Below are 26,863 nucleotides of genomic sequence, written 5' to 3'. Positions count from 1 at the left end.
ACCTAGGTCCACAGTGTAGTGTTTCCAAGTGCACGTGCTGAACATCAGAAGGTTTCACGTTCCTCTTCAAGATATAACGTTCCTTGGAATCTTCAGTTGCATTGACAGTTGATCGAGCCTGCAGTACTCCTAGCTGTTATGCAGTCTGATCCACTGTGCTTTTGAAATATGCACATTGGTGAAATTCATATTTTTTCAGAGACTGACATAAAGTCGTAAAAATCTCTTTCTTGCGTAACAGTCACTGCGTATGATATTGTGTGCGTAGGTACAGTGATAAGGCTAACAAAATATTTCGGAAATTCTCACACAGTTAGCCTCTTTTGTCTCTCAATATGAGCAAAATCACGATCGCAAGACATAAAAGAGTGTCCGCTCACCTAAAACTTGTATTCTTTTTTCGTAAGGCAGCCATTTTCTATTAAGTAAGTAAATGATTCGGTGCAAGTACTTAACTATAACCTCATAATCAGAACAATGATTGTTGTCGATACGAAATTTGTTTCAATAATAAATTAAACTAATTAAAATATTTTAAAATTATTTACGTTGATTCCAAGCCCTATAATAAATGTCAACATGGCAGTTAAGGTCTACCTGGGATTGGTAGCCTCCTTAGCTGAAACCACAATATTGTCTTTCCGAGTATATTCTTTTTCTTCTCGGCCTAGTTTATTCCTTTCACTTCAATCGCTACACCTCTCGTCCTCCGTTTTGGTGCAGTTTTCCTTTCAGTTTCGTGACATTGTGTATTATTTACATGTAATAATTACTACAGCAATGCCCTATTGCTGCAAATAAACCACAGGGCTACTTCACTTGTCGGCAATTCACACAACTGCTCACTAAGACACTAACAGTGAGTTGGAGAAGTTATATTTCATTCAGAACCAGATGCAGTGCATTGTCTGTAGCATATATAGTACTTGTAAAAACTATGACACAGTGTAAGGCACCCATTTCAGTCTCAGTTGTGGCATGTAAGTAACACTATTTGAACATCGATGTTGGTCTTAGACACGAATGCTATCTTCTAGTCAGCTGTAACCACTTTCTCCCGCTAGTCTGGTGCTTGTGTCAGAATATATGTCATTGGCCACGACATTTACAGGGAAATTTCACCAGTAACTGAAGTTTTCCTTCTTTTTAGCCGCTGGGTAGCCGTGCGGTCGAGGGCGCCTTGCCACGATTCACGCGGCTGCTCACGTCGGAGGTTCGAGTCCTCCCTCGGGCATTGGTGTGTGTGTTGTCCTTAGCGTAAGTTCGTTTAACTTAGATTAAGTAGTGTGTAAGCCTAAGGACCGATGACCTCAGCACTTTGGTCCCATAGGAACTTACAACAAATTTCCAAAATTTCCTTTTTTGGCTCTTGACTCGTTGTTTACTTACATGCCACAACTGAGACTGAAATGGGTGCCTTACACTGTGTCATAGTTTTTACAAGTACCGTATATGCTACAGACAACGCACTGCATGTGTTTCTGAATGAAATATAACTTCTCCAGATTTAAAAGCAAAAGCAGAACTTGTGTGATTCTGTTGAAATCTTGCTAGACTCTTCTACTTAATTATGAGGATACTACTGTTTTCATTACATATCTAATGAGTAATCACAAATGAAACAAGTGATATCTGTTTTAGGATTCCGTACCTTAATCGGTAAACTCTTATAGGATCACTTTGTTATTCGTCTGTTCAAAATGGTTCAAATGGCTCTGAGCACTATGGGACTTAACAGCTGTGGTCATCAGTCCCCTAGAACTTAGAACTACTTAAACCTAACTAACCTAAGGACACCACATACATCCATGCCCGAGGCAGGATTCGAACCTGCGACCGTAGCAGTCGCGCGGTTCCGGACTGCGCGCCTAATATTCGTCTGTAAAGGCCCCTTTTTCTCCATCACGGGTAGAGGTGTCAAAATGAAATTTGTGTAATAGTCGATGCAATCAGAAGATACGGCCATTCATGTCAGACATTTTGATACACGCAAACTCAGTCATCGAAACTGTAGGGTACATCGAGTTGACCTAGGACCGTGAAATTTGGCAAGAAGCAAGGTTTCGCTGTGCAAGTAAATGAAAAAAATACGAAATTCGTTAATTTATAATAATACCACATAAAAACATTTTTTTTAATTTGCTGTCCGTATGTCTGTCTGTCCACAAAACCAATTTTTCTCAGGGAGGGGTGGAGGTATCAAGTTGAATTTGTGTCAAATATTAAGTTCTGCGAGCCCTTGGCGGTGAAAAAATTTTGAACTTCTTAATCAATGCAATCAAAACATTCTGCCATTTACGTCAAGCATACTGATAAGCGAAAACTGAGTCATCAAAACCTACAGCTCAACTATCTATATACATACTTAAGTTTGTACAAAACCCTCACAGCGTGAATTCTATCCGGACTTGTCCGGTTTTTCTGAATAACTATGGTTTGGATTAGACTCTCAAGCACAGTTACGTCCCACTTTTTGTAAAAGTTCTATACTACAGATTATTTAAGTCTGTTGTTAGATTAAGTTGTTACAGTTTCTCTGTATTCATTCACTAACAGAAATGTAGACTGGTGATTCATTGTTTTTAAATACTTATTTGCATATTTATTTATTTATCCTGTCAAGATTAGTAGTATAAGGCCCTCTCCTACACCTAACATAGCTGCCATCATATTTTATCATTACATTCATTCTGACATACATGTTACAGTAGGTATTTACTTAGTGTGGGGATATTTGATTGTATGGAAAAGGTCGACTTAACCGCTTCTCATCCGTAACTTCTCGAAAAGAAACACACAATATGGTTAGTCAGTGCTACGATTAATTATTATTAGTCTTCTCACAGAATGAACTCGGAAACCGAATCTAACCTAACTCTACTATTCTTTTAGGTCTTGTACAGAAGTTGGAAGCATACAGGTCATGCTGAAAGATATGGAGTAAGTAGTCTACCACCTTACTACACACCGAAATTATCAACCGTGCTTACTATGGAGAATGATGCAGGAAGCATCAATGGGGATAATTACAAAAAGAATTGTATCAACTGTTACAGTTCTTCAGGTGTTCGAGAAGGGGAAAAAGAGAGCGATGTAGAACATGAAGCTAATAGTATGAGACATAATCTCTATCCTGTTACTGCACAGCTCAGCCTCGATTCAGCTAAGTTTGAGACTGTCCCGCCTAACATAGAGACGAAGAATCTAAATACAGTTCCAGTGAATGCCATCTACTCGTCTGAACGTCCCACTCAGGAAGAGAGATATACACATACCGCACCTGCAGGTACGGAAGAGAAAACTACTATAAAAGGACAACGTATCTCCACGTCCTACTCCAGTAAAGAGCAAGAAGAAGTGCACATGCATATTTATTCAACAACACAAGGTAGATTATCAAGATACATCGGCTCATTCGCCTTAGGATACGGCAAAAGTCGACAACAAGAAACTCTCGGAGAGGAATCGATAGTAGTTCAGCTTGAAGATCCGACGAAAATAGATCAGACTACCGAACATCAGTACTCTTATGGATCTCCTACGAACTACGAACACATTCTAGACACGGAGTCTACTACGTTGGAATATATAACGAAGCACACATATAACAAGGACTCAGAATTGCGGAAGGATGAAGAGACATTACATCGCACTGTACAGAAATTCAATCATCATTCACCTACGACTAATTACAACGCAGGAAGTACAGCAAGAGTAATAAAGAGGAAGCTTCTGGGTCCAGTAACGTCAAAACAAGGCATTACAGTCACGAAACGTAAACCCTCCCCTGCACCACAATCAATCCATGAAGAGGTGCGAACGAATTCACTAGAGTCATTTACATTTGGAAACGGAGGGAATGAAATCTGTGATAAGAATTTCAAAACACCAGAACATGAAGAAAAAATTAGTCTGATTTCACATGAATACGGTATCAAGACGACATGCAGCAACCAAAGCGAGAACAGCGTCGAAAAGACACAACAGGCCGAAGCTGATGATTCATTAATGTTAGAGTCAATCACGACCACAGCTCAACAGATCTCTAATCTTGTGACTGTAAGTACTGAAAAGTATGGGAAAACATACTCTGATCGAATAAAACTTTCTACTGCTATGGCGAAGAAGGAACAGGAGTATAATACCTTGTCAATGCAAGAAAACACAAAGGAATTACATTCTAGCTTTCAATGGAGTAGCGTAGCTACAAAGGAAGAGTGTAATGAACCCAGTATGTCAGGGCAAGTCACACAAAGTATTGAACAAAAACCTCGCCGCAAGCGCTACAGAAAAATGGAAAAGACGCGCTTGCGGTATTTTACTTTGGTAGACAGAGACCAGCTGAAGGATACCGAGAATTTAGAAAAAACTGAAATCGAAAACAATTTAGATGTAGAAACGCTGGACAACAGTTCCAGTAAAAACAGTAACAGCGAAGAAAGAGCTGAAGATACGAGAGCAAATGATAACGCAAGAATGCCGACGCCCCAAGGACCTCACATAACTGGGAAACAAAATAACTATATGACGAGGCTCAGCTATCGGGGTAATAATATAACAGAAATTAATCCACAGCAACGTTTTACCTCAAGATTCAGTCCGAAGCAAAGCAATAAATGTCTCGAAATGCAGGAAAGGGGGAAAAAGCCAGCCCATTCAACAGGAAATTATCCTGATGAAGAAAACGAACCGGTACCTAAAGAGTCACTACCAACAGCGCCAGTTGTTCATATGACTGCGAAACAACAATACGTTTCGCAGATCACAAACCAGAGAGCCAGAAAGGAATTGTACTCTGGTCGTCTGCAGTATTATACACTGGCTCCTCACGCACGAGATGAAGACATAGAGAACTTTGGAATTCCAGAAAGCGAAGAAGAATCAGATCTGGCAATCACGGTATTCAGTCCGATTTCACGCAAACTTAGCAGCGGAGGACGAAAGGGGAAAGTAGGTAACGCAACAATGGTCCCGCGGCAAATGGAATCAATGCGGATCGCACCTAATCCATGCTATGAGCGTGATAGAAACGGAAACGGCGATGGACGGCGTATTTCTACAATTGAACTTAGAAGAAAGCGGAAGTCCAACAAACGTTTCGAAATAGAGGAACTCGAAGAAAAGTCGAAACACAGCAATCGTAATTCCAAGTTATGGAGTAAATACGGGAGTAGGGAAAAGAAAGGAAGAAAAGGCACAGTAAGATCAGATAGTGAAGCAGCAACGATTTCTAAGTTTGTGAAGATAGTGAAGAAGAGGAAACAGAAGTCTACTGTAGTAAGTAGAAGAAGAGAAGACAGAAATAAGACTCAAAATACAAAAAACTTTAAGCCTAGTAACAAAATTATACAAACCAATGGAACTGTATTAGTTTTCAGCTTTACGAAGATAATGAAAGAGAAGAAACAAAAATACCCTATAACAACTGAGGAACAGAGAAAGATAAATCAGAATAAAGAGTTCAAAAAGAGTGAACTCAGTGGAAGCATATCTAATTTTACAAAAAGAATGAAGTTCAGAGTGTTGAAGGATGTTTCAATCGGTGTGTCAAGAGAAGAGACACATATGAATGAAACTGTAGGAAGTCGTAAACCTGACAGGAAAACAAGGCAAGAACAAGAAGCCGTAACTATTTTTATAAAGAGACGGAAAATCAGGAACCGGAAGCAAACCTTAACAGCGCAAGAAAGAAGTAGTGCCAATATAACTGATTTTACTTCGAAAATTGAGCTCAGTAGAATATTACAGGGTCAACCCAGCCTGTATACTCATCTTAGTGCTACAACGCTGCCTAATTTTGCGAAGATACGGAGAGGCAAGAAACAAAAATATTCTTTAAACTATTCGGGAAGAGGGAAAGTACGTAGGTCAGGAGGAACGGAAAATCTTGACCACGATAAAAAGGTACGCAACAGTCGGTGGCAGTTTTCCTGGAAGGTTTCTGGAACGGACACGAAATATAAGGATTCGAATGTACCGGAACACGAACCTTCCATTTCGGAGCTGAGTGAGGGTAAGTGTGGCAAAGAGAAAGAAGAAACTGGAAATGTTGTATATGGCAACGGGATTGCGAGAAATTTTCAGTCTGGACACAAAAATGGAAAGATAATCGCAAAGGAGGAGCATACATCAAGAAATGAAAAGACAGACGAAGAGATTCCTGAGGATGCATTAACCTTATGTCTGAATCAGCAGAAGCGACAAATGAAACAGAAGAATGAATACAGCCAAGGCAAGTCAGACAGAGGCTCAGCATATTTAACAAAAATGAACAAATTGAAACGTAAGGTGGATACACAATTCAGGGCGTTACCCATATCAACTATAGCTGGTACTTCCTTTCTAAGCAAATTTTCCAAGGAATTAGAGCAAGAAAAACCAACTATATTAACTGCAACGAAACCTATATATCCATTCTTCGCCAGAACAAAGGAGGAGAACCCAAGAAAAGAACAACTAACGGGAAGAACCACAGCTGGATTTTACCATAGAAAACTACTCGAGATTGCAAAGAAAAATAAATTCCCTGGATTTGCTTTCGAGATGTTAAATACAACAAAGTTTGTTAAAAGAAAGAAACCGGTGAAGATTTGGCTGAAAAATACAACGACTTTATTTGTTTCCAGTGCAGTCCCTTCTCAGAACAGATTAGTTAAGACATCGGAGCAAAGTAGATCAACGAGTTTACCTCTAACTGAGCCGAAGTCGAAAGGATTTCCAAATAAGCGATATCGGGATCGTAAAAAGAAGCCGTCAAAAAGGGCAATGGGTTTATTTTTGTCCACAATCGCTTCTTACCAGAGCCGATTTCACAATTCACAGCAACGAAAAAAATTGAGTAGATTCCCTCTAATGTTGACAATGCAAACGTTGTTCACAAAAAGTAGAGGGCAGACACCTGAAAAGCAACAAATATCGGAAGCGAGGAATTTTACTAATCCCATTACAAATACTTATCGCAGCAGATTTAGTAAAAGACTGAAAGAAAGGAAATTTTCTAGATATGCTGTGACAAAGCCAATGCCAATGTGGTTTTCGATACAGAAGGGGCAAAAACCTAACATGTGGGCAAATAAATCGACAGATTTAACTGTTGCTGTACTGAAATCGGGACTGTTTACTAATGTGCAAATCCGGAAGCGTAAAAAGAAACGGCCCGAGAAGATAACGCATTTGTTAATACCCACAACACCTTCTTACCAGAGCAGAATTCATGACATAGAACAGGAAAACAGCTTGAGAATATTGCATCTGAAATTTCCAAATCCAACCTTGTTCACAAAGTCGAAATCGAGAGAGTTCATTAGTCAAGTCACAAGTACTTACCAGAGCAGATTTCGTAAAAGACCGAAAGAAACGAAATCTGCTAAATTTGCTAAAACCATGTCAATGTCAGAGTGGTCTACCATCCGGGACGGACATAAACTTGTCGTGGAGCGACCAAGTGAGAGATCAGGTTCATTTTATACCGTAACTGGTGATTATGGGAACAAATTGATCAAGGTACCGAAGATAATGGAATTTACCAGAATTCGTTCAACAGTACCTATTTCACCGACGTTCATACATAGGAAGAAACCGAAACTTAAGGCAATATCGTCACGAAATACAGTAGCCTCTTTTATCCCTATAAATGTTTTTCATCGGAACGAGTTTAGTAAGATACCAAATGGAAACAAATTACTTCAAACTGCTATAACAAGTCATATGCCGTGGAAATGGGAAGATCAGGTGTTCAAAGAACTTCCAGAGAAGAGAGTGACTCTATTTATTCCCACAAGGAGATCTTACGTTAGCAAATTTCACGAAGAGTCTAGCCAAAAGAATACAAAAGTGCCTGCTACAACTACGCTGAATCTGGCCTTGCTTGAAAAACGTTACGGTCAGGAAACTGCGATCAAAATGACGGATAGCATAGGAGGATTATTTGATCGTGTAACGAATTCGTATCAAAGAAAACAACAGGTGACCAAGAAGAACAGGAAACAAACCAGCGCCAGTGCAACGGGAATCTCTCATGGGAGAAAATCTCACGAATTGCCCACACGAAACAAAAAGTACAAGCCTGTTCTAGTATTGCCAAACATGACATTGTTTAAGAAGCGATATGGGCAAGAAGGCAAGGACGAAGTGACGGCTCGAGTAACAGGATTATTTCACAACGTGACACATTCGTATAAAAGAAAACAGCACATAGCACAGACGAGGCGGAAAATAACTAGTAAGGATGTTGTAAAACCAGTATTCAGCTTTTTTACGAAATGGAGAGAAAAGAAACCCAGAGGGAAATTGCCACTGACGAGATCTACTCCTGCAACAGTTTTACGTAAAACAACGTTTCGCAAAGTACCAAAGCGAGATCGATTGACTAAATTATCTATAACGAGTGATCGTTGTGCAAGTGGACAGTTTTCACAAAACATTTCGGAATGTTTCACCCTACACAAAATTGAGACACTGGCGAACGAAATGTCAACGAGTGAAACACAACATTCAACACCAACATCTGGGAGTACAAGAGCAGTAACTTATCACGTAGATGAAGACTTGACTTCTGCAGATCGGGCTAGCTCTGCAACCCAGGTAACGGACTCTCTTCCTACAACTGAGGAGACAAGTACAGATATGTGGGACATAGAAGAAGCAGATGAACTATTAACGTCTCATACAGATGGACATCAACATTCTTCAAAAGCGTGGGCAGCAACTATCGTCTACAAGCCTGTCTCTAGACCAGCCACACATACGAAACCACCCTCATCCACATCAACTCTATCATCAGTTGTTGGTCGTAGTGGACCTCCTACAATAGAAGAGATAACCACAGATATGTTCGACACAGACGATTCAGATGAACAGTTAAAACCACTTACTGATAGAAATGTGCTATGGACGAAACCTTCAAAAGGGTGGGCAGCAACTATCGTCTTCAAGCCTATCAGTAGGCCAACCACTCTTACGAAACCACCCTTACCCACATCAACTCCATCAACAATTGTTATCCGCAGTCAACCTCCTACAACAGAAAAGACAACTGAAGATACTTTCGACACAAATGAATCAGATGAATTAATGTCACTTAGTGATGCACATGGGCAGTGGACAAAACCTTCATCAAAAGAGTGGATAGCAACTATCGTCTTAAAACCTACCAGTAGGCCAACCACACATTTGAAACCACCCTTATCCACACCAACTCCATCAGCACCTGTTAGTCGTAGTGAACCTCCTACAATAGAAGAGATAACTACAGATATGTTCGACACAGACGATTCAGATGAACAGTCAAAGCCACTTACTGATGGAAATGTGCTGCGGACGAATCCTTCAAAAGGGTGGATAGCAACTATCATCTTTAAACCTACGAGTAGGCCAGCCACACGTTTGAAACCACCCTTATCCATATCAACTCCACCAGCAACTGTTAGTCGTAGTGAACCTCCTACAATAGAAGAGATAACTACAGATGTGTTCGACACAGACGATTCAGATGAACAGTCAAAGCCACTTACTGATGGAAATGTGTTGCGGACGAAACCTTCAAAAGGGTGGATAGCAACTATCATCTTCAAACCTACAAGTAGGCCAGTCACACGTTTGAAACCACCCTTATCCATATCAACTCCACCTGCAACTGTTAGTCGTAGTGAACCTCCTACAATAGAAGAGATAACTACAGATATGTTCGACACAGACGATTCAGATGAACAGTCAAAGCCACTTACTGATGGAAATGTGTTGCGGACGAAACCTTCAAAAGGGTGGATAGCAACTATCATCTTCAAACCTACGAGTAGGCCAGCCACACGTTTGAAACCACCCTTATCCATATCAACTCCACCAGCAACTGTTAGTCGTATTGAACCTCCTACAATAGTAGAGATAACTACAGATATGTTCGACACAGACGAGTCAGATGAACAGTCAAAGCCACTTACTGATGGAATTATGTTGCGGACGAAACCTTCAAAAGGGTGGATAGCAACTATCGTCTTCAAGCCTACCAGTAGACAAACCACAGCTTCCACCCCTACATCACATAGAATATCCAGTTCATCTCCCAAATCAACATTTTCAACACTGTTAACTGATAAAACAACTTCTTCTACACATCATGAAGTTCATTCGTCTTCTCCAAAGACCAGCCTTATTTCTTATTCGCTAACATCACATAGACCAACCAATTCATTTTCAAAATCTACGCTTTCAACACTTTTAACTGACAAATTAACTTCTTCTACACCACAGGACCTTCATTCCTCCTCCAAAAAGACGAGCCCTATTTCATATTCGCGAACATCACGTGGAACTACAAGTTCATTTTCAAAGTCTACGTTTTCAACACTGTTAATTGACAAAACAACTTCTTCTACACGATATGACCTTGATTCCTCTTCCACAAAGACTAGCTCTATTTCATATTCGCGATCATCACATGGAACATCCAGTCCATTTTCAAAATCGACGCTCTCAACACAGCTAACTTACAAACCAACTTCGACTACACGTCATGATTTGCATTCCTCTTCCACAAAGACAACTCCTATTTCAGATTCGGTAGCATCACATGGAATATCCACATCATTTTCAAAATCGACTCTTTCAACAGCATCAACTGACAAATTAACTTCTTCTACGCGCCATGATCGTCATTCCTCTTCCAAACAGACGAGGCCTATTTCATATTCGCGATCATCACATGGAACATCCAGTTCATTTTCAAAATCGACGCTCTCAACCCTGTTAACAGACAAAACAACGTCTTCTACACGTCATGACCTTCATTCCTCTTCCACAGAGACGATCCCTATTTCATATTCGCGAACATCACGTAGACCAACCACTTCATTTTCAAAATCGACGCTTTCAACAGCACTAACTGACAAAACAACTTCTTCTACACGACATGACCTTCATTCGTCTTCCACAGAGACGAGCCCTATTTCATATTCGCGAACATCACGTAGACCAACCACTTCATTTTCAAAATCGACGCTTTCAACAGCACTAACTGACAAAACAACGTCTTCTACACGTCATGACCTTCATTCCTCTTCCACAAAGACTAGCCCTATTTCATATTCGCGGTCATCACATGGAACATCCAGTACATGTTCAAAATCGACACTTTCCACACCATTACCTGAGAGAACCACTTCTTCTACACTTCATGAAGCTCATTACTCTTCCACAAAGACAAGTCCTATTTCAGATACGGTAGCATCACATGGAATACCCACTTCACTTTTAACATCGACGCTTTCAACGCTGTTAACTGACAAAGCAAATTCTTCTACACGAGATGATGTTCATTCATCTTCTACAAAGACGAGTTCTATTTCATATTCGGTAACGTCACACAGACCAACAACTTCATTTTCAAAACCTACGCTTTCAACACTGTTAACTGACAGAATAACTTCTCCTACACGACATGACCTTCATTCCTCTTCCACAATGACTAGCCCTATTTCATATTCGTTAACATCATATGGAACATCCAGTTCATTTTCAAAATCGACGCTTCCATCAGCGTTAACTGACAAAGTAACTTCTCATGATTTTCATTCGTCTTCCACAAAGACAAGTCCTATTTCAGAATCGGTAGCATCACATGGAATACCCAGTTCATCTCCCAAATCGACTTCGTCAACATTTTTAACTGACAAATTAACGCCATCTACGCATTATGATGTTGATTCCTCTTCCATGAAGACAAGTCCTATATCAGATTCGGTAGCATCACATGGAACCTCCAGTTCATCTTCGAAACTAACATTTTCCGTACTGTTAACTGACAAATTAACTTCTTCTACACATCATGCCATTGATTCCTCTTCCACAAAGACGAGTCCTATTTCATATTCGCTCACATCACATGGAAAACCCAGTTCATTATCAAAATCGACGCTTTCAACACCGTTAACTGACAAAATATCTTCTTCTACACCGCTAACATCAGCCACAGATTTGAAACCACCCTTATCCACTTCAACTCCATCAGCAACTGTTAGTCGCAGTGAACCTCCTACAACGGAAGAGACAACTGAGGATACGTCCGACACAAATGAATCAGTTGAATCAACGTCTCTTACTGATGCACAGGGGCCGTGGACGAAACCTTCAAAAGAGTGGATAGCAACAATCGTCTTCAAACCTATCAATAGGCCAATCACAGCTTCCACCCCTACGTCACATAGCACATCCAGTTCATCTCCCAAATCGACATTTTTAACGCTGTTAACCGACAAAACAACTGCTCCTACACATCATGATATTCATTTCCCTTCCATAGAGACGAGTTCTATTTCAAACTCGCTAACAAGATACGTATCTCCAGAACCGACTTTTTCAACATCGCTAACTGACGAACTAACATCTTCTACAACTCACGTGTTGCAGCCAGGGTCGTTTGATGAAACACAGGTCATTTCTTACGGTGCTTCTCCAAGTCCTACTGCTCCCTATAGTGGCACCAAATCCGCATCTTTCGGTGACGGTGGAACATCCTCCACATTGAGCCCTGGATCAGCAACTGTCTGCCACCCATTGCCAACTGGTGGTCCTGACTACAGCAAACATCGGACGTGCAAAAGACTGGTGAAGACATCTTCGGGAGACTCCACCCGTTGTGCCTTTCTAACACCACCCTTAACACTGCGGCGTACACTACGTCGTCGTGTGAGGATCACAACGCCTTCAGCCTCGTGAAAGCTCCTTCTGTCTGCACATCCAGTTGTCACAGGTGAGCCTCCTGCTGTGGCGAGCTCACACACACATCCACTTAGGTTTCCCTTGCAGTGCAAATTGCCTTAACCACATAGTTTAAAAAATTATGTCCTTTTACAAAGTATTTTGCGCCACCGTCCCTAACATTACTAGATACAACTATACTCCAGAAGAGTTAGCCTATAAGAGGGACCCACTAACCATGCTGTGTTTCATTTTCTCTCTTCCAACCGATTTGTACTTCATTGTAGTGAGTTCCCACAATTCATCTAAAAAAATAACTAAATCCATCTTTGCTACAGAAAAACCGTTGGACTGTGGCACACAGAAAAGTGAGGGGCTGTACGCCCTTTGCGAGGCTGTTATCGAGCTTTAGTTCACGCGGAGAAAATTCCTATGCTAAGTCCTTATTAACTGCATATGCATTTTATGCACTGGACTAGTTTCTATTTGATTATTAAATGTATATAGTCTATACCATATATATAAGCTGCCGTAAAAAGTAGATGACGGTAAAAGACTCGTTCCCAACCCCCCCCCCCCCCCTTCCTGTCCTTTCGTCCCTAGGCGCTACTCATTGTGATTATAATATACAATTCTTAGCTTATAACTAAGGTGTTAACAGTTTAAAATTGTTAAAAGTGAATATAATCTCTCGCGAAATGCTGGAAATGCTGTTCGTATGAAATTAAATGTCTCACTTTTTTATCGACAGGTAGATTTCTTCTTCTATTCTTCAATTACTGGCCAACGACTTTTCCTTCCGCTCAAGTTTATTAGAGCAGAATCTTATACTTATACACATGTAACAGAATACAGTATATTGTAAGCAAGAACACAAGTTTATGTAGCCAGTAAATAAATGAAGACTGTACGTACTTATTTGACAACAGTGCTGTTCTTTGATTTTCCTCTATTCCAATACTACACTGCTGGCCATTAAAATTGCTACACCAAGAAGAAATGCAGATGATAAACGGGTATTCATTGGACAAATATATTATACTAGAACTGACATGTGATTACATATTCACGCAATTTGGGTGCATAGGTCCTGAGAAATCAGTACCCAGAACAACCACCTCTGGCCGTAATATGGGCCTTGATACGCCTGTGTATTGAGTCAAAGAGAGCTTGGATGGGTTGTACCGTTGCAGCTGCCCATGCAGCTTCAATACAATACCACAGTTCATTAAGAGTAGTGACTGGCGTATTGTGACGAGCCAGTTGCTCGTCCACCATTGACCAGACGCTTTCAGTTGGTGAGAGATCTGGAGAATGTGCTGGCCAGGGCAGCAATCGAACATTATCTGTATGTAGAAAGTCTCATACGGGACCTGCAACATGCGGTCGTGCAGTATCCTCCTGAAATGTAGAATTTCTCAGGGATCGAATGAAGGGTAGAGCCACGGGTCGTAACACATCTGAAATGTAACGTCCACTGTTCAAAGTGCCCTCAATGCGAACAAGAGGTGACCGAGACGTGTAACCAATGGCACCCAATACCATCTCGCCATGTGATACGCCAGTATGGCGATGACTAATACACGCTTCCAATGTGCGTTCACCGCGATGTCGCCAAACACGGATGCGACCATCATGATGCTGTAAACAGAACCTGGATTCATCCGAAAAAATGACGTTTTGCCATTCGTGCACCCCGGTTCGTCGTTGAGTACACAATCGCAGGCGCTCCTGTCTGTGATGCAGTGTCAAGGGTAACCGCAGCCATGGTCTCCGAGCTGATGGTCCATGCTGCTGCAAACGTCGTCGAACTGTTCGTGCAGATGTTTGTTATCTTGCAAACGTCCCCATCTGTTAACTCAGGGATCGAGACGTGGCTGCGCGAACCGTTACAGCCATGCGGATAAGATGCCTGTCATCTCGACTGATAGTGATACGAGGCCGTTGGGATCCAGCACGGCATTCCGTATTACCCTCCTGCACCCACCGATTCCATCTTCTGCTAACAGTCATTGGATCTCGACCAACGCGAGCAGCAATGTCGCGATACGATAAACCGCAATCGCGATAGGCTACGATCCGACCTTTATCAAAGTCGGAAACGTGGTGGTACGCATTTCTTCTCCTTTCACGAGGCATCACAACAACGTTTCACCAGGCAACGCCGGTCAACTGCTGTTTGTGTATGAGAAATCGTTTGGAAACTTTCACCATGTCAACACGTTGTAGGTGTCGCCACCGGCGCCAACCTTGCGTGAATGCTCTGAAAAGCTAATCATTTGCATATCACAGCATCTTCTTCCTGTCGGTTAAATTTCGTTCTGTAGCACGTCATCTTCGTGGTGTAGCAATTTTAATGGCCAGTAGTGTATACATATGTTTACCTACTACCTTCATTTGTCTTAGAGAACGAGCCCAAATTCAAACATTACCCATACCGCATAACAACTTAATAACGTGAAGCTTCCACGGTACTATCAGACACTGACTTTTGTTTTTAGTTTCTGAGGGAAAACGAAGGTTGTTCTTCACGAGTGGTGTCCTCTTCATTACCGTTCAGTCATTGAAATGTAAAACTGAAGCATGGATTCTAGTTCTGTTTCTGAAATGAAGCGCCGTAGGTAAACAACAATATAACTGCAAAGAGACTATAGTGTATCAAACCCATTGTATTACTAAACGGAAAAACCGGTTATGTGATCAGTCAGTCCCTGTTGCATGATGTCTACCAGGTGGACAAAATTTTGATTTCGGTTTTTCGTATAATTATTGACCGAATGTGAAAATTTAAACTGCCGTCATTTTCTATTCTTTCAGAAGTGTAATCTTACATTGTATGTTTAACACAGTAACAGAAGTATTGAAGTTAGAAACTGCGGACATGTCTTGAGGCAGGGATATTCACACCACACAAATTAACCAGACTACATTCGTCCAGTATTTGAGAATGAGAGCAATTAGCGACGTCCACCATACTACACTACTGGCCATTAACATTGCTACACCACAAAGATGATGTGCTACAGACGCGAAATTTAACCGACAGGAAGAAGATGCTGTGATAGACAAATGATTAGCTTTTCAGAGCATTCACACAAGGTTGGCGCTGGTGGCGATACCTACAACGTGCTGACATGAGGAAAGTTTCCAACCGATTTCTCATACACAAACAGCAGTTGGCCGGCGTTGCCTGGTGAAACGTTGTTGTAATGCCTCGTGTAAGAAGGAGAAATGCGTACTATCACGTTTCCGACATTGATAAATGTGGGATTGTAGCCTATCGCGATTGCGATTTATCGTATCGCGACATTGCTGCTCGCGTTGGTCGAGATCCAATGACTGTTAGCAGAAGATGGAATCGGTGGGTGCAGGAGGGTAATACGGAATGCCGTGCTGGATCCCAACGGCCTCGTATCACTAGCAGTCGAGATGACAGGCATCTTATCCGCATGGCTGTAACGGTTCGCGCAGCCACGTCTCGATCCCTGAGTTAACAGATGGGGACGTTTGCAAGACAACAACCATCTGCACGAACAGTTCGACGACGTTTGCAGCAGCATGGACTATCAGCTCGGAGACCATGACTGCGGTTACCCATGACGCTGCATCACAGACAGGAGCGCATGCGATGGTGTACTCAACGACGAACCTGGGTGCACGAATGGCAAAACGTCATTTTTTCGGATGAATCCAGGTTCTGTTTATAGCATCATGATGGTCGCATCCGTGTTTGGCGTCATCGCGGTGAACGGACATTGGAAGCGTGTATTCGTCATCGCCATACTGGCGTATCACCCGGCGTGATGGTATTGGGTGCCATAGGTTACACGTCTCGGTCACCTCTTGTTCGCATTGAGGGCACTTTGAACAGTGGACGTTGTATTTAAGATGTGCTACGACCCGCGGATCTACCCTTCATTCGATCCCTGCGAAACCCTACATTTCAGCAGGATATTGCACGGCTGCATGTTGCAGGTCCTGTACGGGGCTTTCTGGATACAGAAAATGTTCGACTGCTGCCCTGGCCAGCACATTCTCCAGAACTCTCACCAATTGAAAACGTCTGTTCAATGGTGCCCGAGCAACTGGCTCGTCACAATACGCCAGTCACTGTCTTGATGGACTATGGTATCGTGTTGAAGCTGCATGGGCAGCTGTACCTGTACACGCCATTCAAGCTCTGTTTGACTCAATGCCCAAGGGTATCAAGGCCGTTATTACGGCCAGAGGTGGTTGTTCTGGGTACTGATTTCTCAGGATCTATGCCCCCAAATTGCGTGAAAATGTAATGACACGTCAGTTCTAGTATAATATATTTGTCCAATGGATACCCGTTTATCATCTGCATTTCTTCTTGGTGCAGCAATTTTAATGGCCAGTAGTGTATACATACAATTTCAAACCTTTTAAAGACTTTTTTCCCTTATGTCTCCAATTAATAATGAATGGAAGAAAGTTTTTTGCTTGCATTTTCGCTATTCATGCAGTACAAAATCAGCATAAGGAATGACGTTTCCATGTATTAACTGTTTAGTACTATCTCCGATCGCAACACATTTTGCAGAAAACATCACATATGCAACTAAATGTATCTACAAAATATATTATTTTATGAAGTATAGTTCAGTAGGTATGACATACAATACATTTAAATTCGTGGAAAACTAGCTTTTCTTAAGGCTAAGTGAGACATTTTCAGAAAAAATGTTAATCGTTTTCATATTAGCCGTATAAAAGTTTACAGAATTAAAAAAAAAATTTTTTTGGAAGTTAGATCTCATACGACTCCACCATATATAGCGACAAAAAAGTAGGGAAAACAGGGCACCAGGAAGTGGAAAAACTTACATGTGCAAAACTAACAAAATCATAGTAATTAGAGGTTTGAATCTTCTGCCAAAAAGGTTTTACATTTTTAACGTCAGCTATTCAACTAATTAACTCATGTGTTAGGTAAATAGAAGCCTGAAGGTATTCAATTTTTTAAAAGATCGGATTTGGCGGATTAACTAAACTCGTTAAGCTGTAGCTGTGCGTGATGTATTGATCCCTTGTGTGGTAAGAGTCTCATGTGCAACAATGGCAGGAACAAAGTTTAAAATAAGAAGAAGAAGGAACTCGCGATACACGTTGTCCACAATTTATTCGACTTTATATTGCGATGTTTCCACCAACAATGAAGACATATAAACGACATTGTCAACATCTGGAACAGGTAAGGGCAAAGTTTCATCGATGATATTTCATTGCATATTCTTGAAAAAGCACCTACTGCTTTCTGTAACATTTATCATACCTGGAAATGACATCAACAATAACCGTGAACGTGTTGCGTCATCAGGATTGAGGCTGGCTGGAAATTTAAAAGTAAATATTGTGGATGGTGGGAAATTTAGAGTTGAAATATGGCTGATGGCACGAAAGTTAAAAAAAAATTAAAGATAGCAGATGGCGAGAAATTAAAAAATTAGAGATGGAACTAGCGTGAAAGTATCCAAGATGGTGATGCCAGTAAATTTAAAAAATGCACGATTGTGTTGGTGGGAGATATTTTTCAGCGAAACACAGTGCCAAAAAATTGCTAGATGGCAGTGGTGAGGGAAATTTAAAAAAAAAAAAAATATTTCTTACAAGGACAGGTCCCCAGCGGTGTAACCGACTTTTTGAAACAATCAGTACAGTTATGCAGGTTAAGAGCCCAGTTATTACACATTGCAGTCATTCACCCTGGTCGGCCTTCATTTGCTAAAAATTGGAGGAAAAAAAATTCAGAATTCTGTGTGACACGCAATACCGTTAAAAAAAAAAAAAACGTTGCTACTATCCTACCCATTGCACCACGAACCTGACTCCTTACTGCAGCTTTTTTAATGGTATTGAGTGTCACAAAAAATTCCGATTTTTTTTCGTCAGTTACTTGCAAATGAGAGCCCACCAGGGTGCATGACTCTGCAGTGTGTGGTACCTTATATCTTAACCTACATAACTGTATAGTTTGATTCATAAACTCGGTCACATCATTGAGGGCCTCTTCCTGTTAGCTTTCTTTAAACTGAAACAGCCAATGATAGCAGAGTACATTTCTAGCTGGCTATGTAAAAAATATCTATTATATACTACAGAATTTCCAAAAAATATATGTAAGCATAAGCTAAATTGGGTGTCATATTAAAAGGGTATTCGATTATTTAAAAGAGCAAAAAAAAAACTGCAAAACGATTTACAAAAAGATATCGGTAAGGTTCAAAAATTGGAATTTGACGCTAAATAATGAAACTTGTGAGATTATCCACACGAATGCTCAACAGAATAAGTTAAACTTTAGTCACACGATATTCAGTCAAACTAAAGGCCGTAAATTGAATTAAATACCTAGAAATTACTATTACGAAAATTATAATTGGAAAGAACATATAGAAAATGTTGTGGGGAAGGCGAACCAAAGACTGCAGTTCATTGGCAGAACACTTAGAAGATGCAACTTATCTACTAAAGAACTGCTTATACTACGCGCTAAGAGAGAGAGTGTCATGGACATGATACAAGATTTGGGGTGGACATCATTAGTACAGAGTCGTTTCTCGTTGCGGTGGGATTTTCTCACGAAATTTCAGTCACCGTCTTTCTCCTCCGAATGCGAAAATCTTTTATTGACGCCGACCTACGAAGGGAGAAATGATTATCGTAATAAAATAAAGGAAATCGGAGCTCGCACAGAAAAATGTAGGTGTTCGTTTATTCCGCGCGCTGTTCTAGAGTTGAATAATAGATACTTATTGTGAAGGTGATTCTATGAACACTCTTCCAAGCACTTAAGTATGATTTGCAGAGTATCCATGTAGATGTAAAAGTAGATTTATCACAGGCACGTACACACGCAAATGCTGCACAGTATGAAAAATTACTGTATTTTCACATCCATATTACTTGTATTAAAAAAAAGAAAAAAAACTTTTGTCATCTGTTTCATATTCCACTAAAAAAATGTTTGTACCAAATACTTTTGTGCCTCATCTGTAAATTTCATTTCTCTGTACTGTATTTCACAAAAAAAAGTGTATGTCAAAGGTATCCGAATGCTCCAAACTACACTCCTGGAAATGGAAAAAAGAACACATTGACACCGGTGTGTCAGACCCACCATACTTGCTCCGGACACTGCGAGAGGGCTGTACAAGCAATGATCACACGCACGGCACAGCGGACACACCAGGAACCGCGGTGTTGGCCGTCGAATGGCGCTAGCTGCGCAGCATTTGTGCACCGCCGCCGTCAGTGTCAGCCAGTTTGCCGTGGCATACGGAGCTCCATCGCAGTCTTTAACACTGGTAGCATGCCGCGACAGCGTGGACGTGAACCGTATGTGCAGTTGACGGACTTTGAGCGAGGGCGTATAGTGGGCATGCGGGAGGCCGGGTGGACGTACCGCCGAATTGCTCAACACGTGGGGCGTGAGGTCTCCACAGTACATCGATGTTGTCGCCAGTGGTCGGCGGAAGGTGCACGTGACCGTCGACCTGGGACCGGACCGCAGCGACGCACGGATGCACGCCAAGACCGTAGGATCCTACGCAGTGCCGTAGGGTACCGCAACGCCACTTCTCAGCAAATTAGGGACACTGTTGCTCCTGGGGTATCGGCGAGGACCATTCGCAACCGTCTCCATGAAGCTGGGCTACGGTCCCGCACACCGTTAGGCCGTCTTCCGCTCACGCCCCAACATCGTGCAGCCCGCCTCCAGTGGTGTCGCGACAGGCGTGAATGGAGGGACGAATGGAGACGTGTCGTCTTCGGCGATGAGAGTCGCTTCTGCCTTGGTGCCAATGATGGTCGTATGCATGTTTGGCGCCGTGCAGGTGAGCGCCACAATCAGGACTGCATACGACCGAGGCACACAGGGCCAACACCCAGCATCATGGTGTGGGGAGCGATCTCCTACACTGGCCGTACACCACTGGTGATCGTCGAGGGGACACTGAATAGTGCACGGTACATCCAAACCGTCATCGAACCCATCGTTCTACCATTCCTAGACCGGCAAGGGAACTTGCTGTTCCAACAGGACAATGCACGTCCGCATGTATCCCGTGCCACCCAACGTGCTCTAGAAGGTGTAAGTCAACTACCCTGGCCAGCAAGATCTCCGGATCTGTCCCCCATTGAGCATGTTTGGGACTGGATGAAGCGTCGTCTCACGCGGTCTGCACGTCCAGCACGAACGCTGGTCCAACTGAGGCGCCAGGTGGAAATGGCATGGCAAGCCGTTCCACAGGACTACATCCAGCATCTCTACGATCGTATCCATGGGAGAATAGCAGCCTGCATTGCTGCGAAAGGTGGATATACACTGTACTAGTGCCGACATTGTGCATGCTCTGTTGCCTGTGTCTATGTGCCTGTGGTTCTGTCAGTGTGATCATGTGATGTATCTGACCCCAGGAATGTGTCAATAAAGTTTCCCCTTCCTGGGACAATGAATTCACGGTGTTCTTATTTCAATTTCCAGGAGTGTATTTTTGTACCCTGCTCGTAAGCCTTTATTGAAAAAAATTACGTAAAGCATCACTTTCGTACGTGTTAAAGTTCGGCTTCTGTACCATAGACGGTGTAAGGCATGACGGAATCTCAAATTAAATATTTTCCACACCCAAATTGGTTATAACGCTTGTTAAGTGTCATAAGGCTGACCGGCAGGCATTGGCAAGACTGGAATGACTGACAAAACTTCTTGTTTGTTCCAACAGTTCTTGACTTGTTGAGATACAATGCATATGACTTTCAGCTTGGCGTAATATGAGATGCTTGCCGCATTAAAAACCACACATGACAGCTACTGCTGATCTGATTTATAGCTTAAAGTGCACATATCGACGAAAATTACGAAGGGTACTTAGTGTGTAATGCAACACATTTTCTTTCTCGGCCAGTTTTAGTAGAAAAAAACGTGAAATTTGTTATGGGATATCATGAAATGTTCCTGCTTCAGCCCGTGTAGTTTCATGAAATTTCATAGGTCGCGGCGCTATATGTAGTTTTCAAAATGGCGTCCCTAACCTAGATGCGTTCATGGCAGCTAGATGTCACTGAGTGTGTTTTGGCGAAAACCAGAGCTTCGTAGATACTCGTAGCCGCTTGCATAATGTCTGCGGAGACCAGGTAGTGAACAAAAGCACGGTGAGTCGTTGAACGAGGCGTGTGTCATAGTAACAAAGCCGAACACACCTGTCCGAACTCCCGTGTGCTGGACGGTCGCACATATATTGATGAGCCAAAACATTATGACCACCTGCTTAATAGTTTGTTTGTCCGCCTTTGCAACGAAATAATCACTAATGCTGTATAACAGAAATCTGACAGTTTGTTGGTAGGTTTGTGGGGGTATGTGGCAATAGATGTCATGTAATTCGCGTAAATAACGGACCGCTGATTTGCGTACGCTGTGATGGCGCCCCATAGCGACCCTGGTGGGTTCCACAGGATTTACCTCAGGCGAATTCGGTCGCCAAGACAACAACGTGAGTTCACTATAATGCTCCCCAAACCACTGCAGCACGGTTCTGGCTCTGAGACTCAGACAATTATAATGCTGAAAATGACATCGCATCAGGGAATACGTCAAGCAGGAAGGGATGCATATGGTTCGCAGCTGTCAGTGGGTTTTCAATTACTCCCACAAGTTCCATGCAAGCGCAGGAGAATGTCTCCCATAGCATAATGCTGCTCCCACCAGCCTGCGTCCGTAGCACGCTGCTCGTTTCGAGCCGCCATTCACACCGATGACAGTGTTTGTGGAGACGGCAATCGAACTAGTGTAGCAAAAATTTGTTTCACCCGAAGAGCCGACATTTTTCCATTGATCGACGATCGAATCCCGGTGGTCCCGTGTCCACTGTAATCGCAATTCAAAAAATGGCTCTGAGCACTATGGGACTACTTAAACCTAACGAACCTAAGGACATCACACACATCCATGCCCGAGGCAGGATTCGAACCTGCGACCGTAGCGGCCGAGCGGTTCCAGACTGAAGCGCCTAGAACCGCTCGGCCACGCCGGCCGGCCAATAGCAATTCACAATGTCTTTGTGTCAACATATGATGACATAGGGGTGGTCTGCAGTGGAACTCTATATTCAACGATTTACGATGAACGTTGTGCTCCGAAACACTTCTGCGTGCACCAGCATTGTGCTCTTTCGGCAGAGATGCCACAGATCACCATCGATGCTACTCTACAGAGCAGACAACTCTCCGAACCACACCTTTTGTGAAGAGTCGTGGACGTTCAACCATTTAGCGCCTAGTGGTAGTTTCACTGTCCTACCTCTTTGGACAGATACTCACGACAGTAGCACGTGAACATTCGACCACCTTCACAGTTTTCGAAATACAGGCCCTGCGTAATAATAATCTGCCCTTTGTCAAAGTCGCTTATCCCAGTGGATTTCCCAGTTTGCAGCCCATATCTTCGCTAGTGTGTTCACCCGTCCATGTCTGCTCCGTTTACACATTTTTGTTACCGCGTCATGCGTCCGCAACGCCAACAGGCGCCATCCAATGTCGCAGTAGACAGTGGTCATAATGTTTTGGTTCGTCAGTGTATATACTTTTCTTTTTTTTCTGTGTTGAGTTTCGATTCCCCCTGAAGAGGGCGGGCTGGCAGCAGCTTAGTACGCCGCTCTTCAGCCTACAGACTTTGTATTAAAAAGATGAAGATAATAAATAATAAAAACAGGCGATAAAATCGGTGACGTAAATGGTAAAATGGCGGAAAATCGTGGAACTTAAAACATACAACAAAGGGCTGATGATGCTAATAAAACACATATGAAGCAGACAGGTAAAAGAATAGACATACAATTTAAAAAAACACGGCGACAGTCTGGTTTCTGTTCGCAAGAGATATAAAATTTACACTCAGCGACAGTATGGTTTCTGTTCGCAACACTTTGGGAAGACGAACAACACTGAACATTCACTTGAACACTGCACTAAAAAATTGGCACAAATACGATATACCACAGCCGAGGGCAGATGGGGAGCACATGGACAGATGACAGGAAAGGAAAAGGGGGGGGGGGGAAGGAGAGGAAAAAACAAAGTGGGGGGGCAGGAGGGAAAGGAGCTGATGGAGGACGAGGACCCATAAGAGAGGGGCGGGTGCTGGGCAGACGCGACAGGGAGTGGGGAAAGGCAGAGGAGGGGTATACAAAAGGACTTGGAGGGGGGGGGGAGGCAGAGAGAGGTTAGGTGGGGAGAAAACAGGATGGAAGGGGGGAAGAGGGAGCCCAGGGAAAGGACAGGAAAGGAGGGGGATGAGGATCAGGTTTGATAGGAGGGATAAGTGGAGGGAGAGAGGGCATCATTCGGGAGGGGGAGTTGATGGAAGCCACCTTAGAAAAGGAGATGAAGGGTGTAGAGATGGAGGGTAGGGGGGACACAACAGTGAAGGTGTGGCAGGGGGCGGGGATGGTAGAGGAGAGGAGCAACCAGGGGGTGAGGGGGATCAAGGCGGCGGGAGGTGTAGAATATGCGGATATGTTAGAGTAATAGGAGCAGATGGGAGAAAGGAATTAGGTTGGAGAGGATCCGCGTGGGGGACGGGAGGCGTATACGGAAGGCGAGGCAGAGTGTATGGCGCTCGAGGATCTGGAGGGACTTATAGAATTTGGGGGGGGGGGGGAACTGGCGGGACTGGCATAACAGAGGAGTGTATATACAGATACAAGCGATTTATAAATCTGTCACTCTTCAATACATTATCTATTCAGGAGACATCGAGACCTGTCCACTTGAAAGTCTGTAAGCGTTATTCACGTGGCAGACACACAAGAAAGGGCCAGTACATAAATATTGAAACTTAAATACACCCGCCGCTGGAGGTCCCGAGAGGGGATGCTTGCGTATCATTGGCAGCTGCGTAATCGTTCGTGGCAGCGCCCTCTTGCCGCGTTGGCGGCTGTAGGAAACGTGGGTGCGTAACGGGCGGCGCGCGTATTTGACGGCATGGCCGTCCGGACAGCGACAGATAATGCAGCTTCCACTGCGTGGCAGCAGAAGATGAAAAACGTTTAGAACTGCTAGATGAAGCTAACACTCTAGCACTAGGTCTCTATATTGTTAATCTGACTCTGATATCGAGTTTTTGATGAATTTACACCGAAGCGCTAAAAGAAATTGGTATAGGCATACGTATTCAAATACAGAGGTATGTAAACAGGCAGAATACGGCGCTGCGGTCGTCAACGTCTATATGACAAGTATCTGGTGCAGTTGTTACATCGGTTACAGCTGCTACAATGACAGAGTATCAAGATTTAAGTGACTCTGAATGTGGTGTTATAGTCGGCGCACGAGCGATGGAACACAGCATCTCCGAGGTAGCGAAGAAGGGGGATTTTCCCTTACGACCATTTCACGAGTGTACCGTGAATATCAGGAATCAGGTCAAACATCAAATCTCCGACATCGCTGCGGCCGGAAAAAGATCGTGCGATAACGGGACCAACAACGACTGAACAGAATTGTTCAGCGTGACAGAAGTGCAACGCTTCCGCAAATTGTTGCAGGTTTCAATGCTGGGCCATCAGCAACTGTCAGCGTGCGAACAATTCAACCAAACATCATTGATATGGGCTTCTGGAGACGAAGGTCCAGTCGTCTATCTTGATGAGTGCACGACAGAAAGCTTTACGCCTCGCCTGGGTCCGTCAACACCGACTTTGGATTGTTGATGACTAGAAACGTGTTGCCTGGTCGGTCGAGTCTCGTTCCAAATTTTACAGAGCGCATGGACGTGTACGGGTATGAGACAGCCTCATGAATCCATGCACCCTGCATGTCAGCGGGGGACTGTTCAAGCTGGTGGACGCTTTGTAATGATGTGGAGCGTATGCAGTTGGAGTGATATGGGACCCCTGATCGGCCAGATACAATTATGACAGGTAAAACGCACGTAAGCACCCTGTTGATCATCTGCATCCATTCATGTCCATTGTCAATTCCAGTGGACTTGGGCAATTCCAGCAGGACAAGGCGACACCCCATACGTCCATAATAGCTACAGAGAGTTGCTCCAGGAACACTCTTATGGGTTTAAACACTTCCGCTGGGCCACCAAACTCCCCAGACATGAACGTTATTGAGCATATCTGGGATGTCTTACAACGTGCTGTTCAGAAGAGATCTCCACCCCCTCGTACTCTTACGGATTTATGGACAGCCCTGCAGGATTCATGTTGTCAGTTCCCTCTAGTACAACTTCAGGCATTAGTCGAGTCGATATTACGTCGTGTTGTGGCACTTCTTCTTGCTCGCGGGGGCGCTACATACACGATAATAGGCAGGTGTACCTGTTCTTTTGGCTCTTCAGTATAGAATTGGGAATAACATTGTTTGCTTTTGTAATTCTCGTTGACAAGTGCACTTCAAGCTGCAAATTAGACCAGCAGTTGAGGCCATGTGTGTTTTGCAAAACTGGATGCATATCACATAACGCTGAGAGTCATATGCATTGGATGTGCGAGGTCGGTTCCAGCTTCGCTCACTCAGTTATTATTGGATCAGTGTAGTAATGCACGTTGTAATTTTCCCGGACTGGTGTTGGGAGCAACACAGCTAAAGATGTGGACCGATGCGATTTATGACAATGCAAATTGCGTATCACGATCTGACAACCACTCTATGCTGTGTAATTAGTTAAAATTCTCGGACTTCTTCTCCAAACGACTGCAGGTTCAGGTTGTCCGATAATAGAAAAAAGATAATGAACATGGGTAGCAAAGTCACACCAATGGCAGAGCAGTGCCATGTTAGAATGTTGCGACTCTCCCACAAAAAGCTGACAAATGGAACTAGCTTTACAATGATTATTAACATAAATATGTGGAATGGTACTGTGATAAAGTACTTAAACACATTTTGAATAAAAGTCAGTTCACTATTTAGACATTCAGAGCTACAGAGACAAACGTTTACATGATAAGATCAGGATGGTTAAAGACAAAAGCGAACAGCCAGACATCCCCTAGCTGCCCTCGAGAAAACTGAAGGCCACAACCTCGTTTATTTGTGCAGATAGTATAAATATTGGCTTATGGACTCTTTGGTTCTCAATCCAAATATCAATTATATTTTCTTTTACACAAGCATTGACACAAAAATAATTTCAGTG

The 26,863-nt window shown here is 42.9% G+C and overlaps 1 protein-coding gene across 1 annotated transcript; it reads left to right on the top strand.

Moving 5' to 3' along the window:
• Nucleotides 1–2,991: 2,991 nt before the first annotated feature.
• Nucleotides 2,992–12,711, top strand: LOC126474752 (mucin-5AC-like). The gene is made up of 4 exons (XM_050102228.1): nucleotides 2,992–4,546; nucleotides 8,561–9,974; nucleotides 11,415–11,547; nucleotides 12,403–12,711. Exons 1-4 carry the CDS (start codon nucleotides 2,992–2,994, stop codon nucleotides 12,709–12,711), a joined length of 3,411 nt encoding a protein of 1,136 aa, XP_049958185.1.
• Nucleotides 12,712–26,863: the final 14,152 nt, after the last annotated feature.

Source organism: Schistocerca serialis, chromosome 4 (genome assembly GCF_023864345.2).
Source record: "Schistocerca serialis cubense isolate TAMUIC-IGC-003099 chromosome 4, iqSchSeri2.2, whole genome shotgun sequence".
In the NCBI taxonomy this organism is placed as follows: Eukaryota; Metazoa; Arthropoda; class Insecta; order Orthoptera; family Acrididae; genus Schistocerca; species Schistocerca serialis.
Note: the sequence above shows the minus strand (reverse complement) of the source record. Positions and strands in the feature narration are given on the sequence as shown.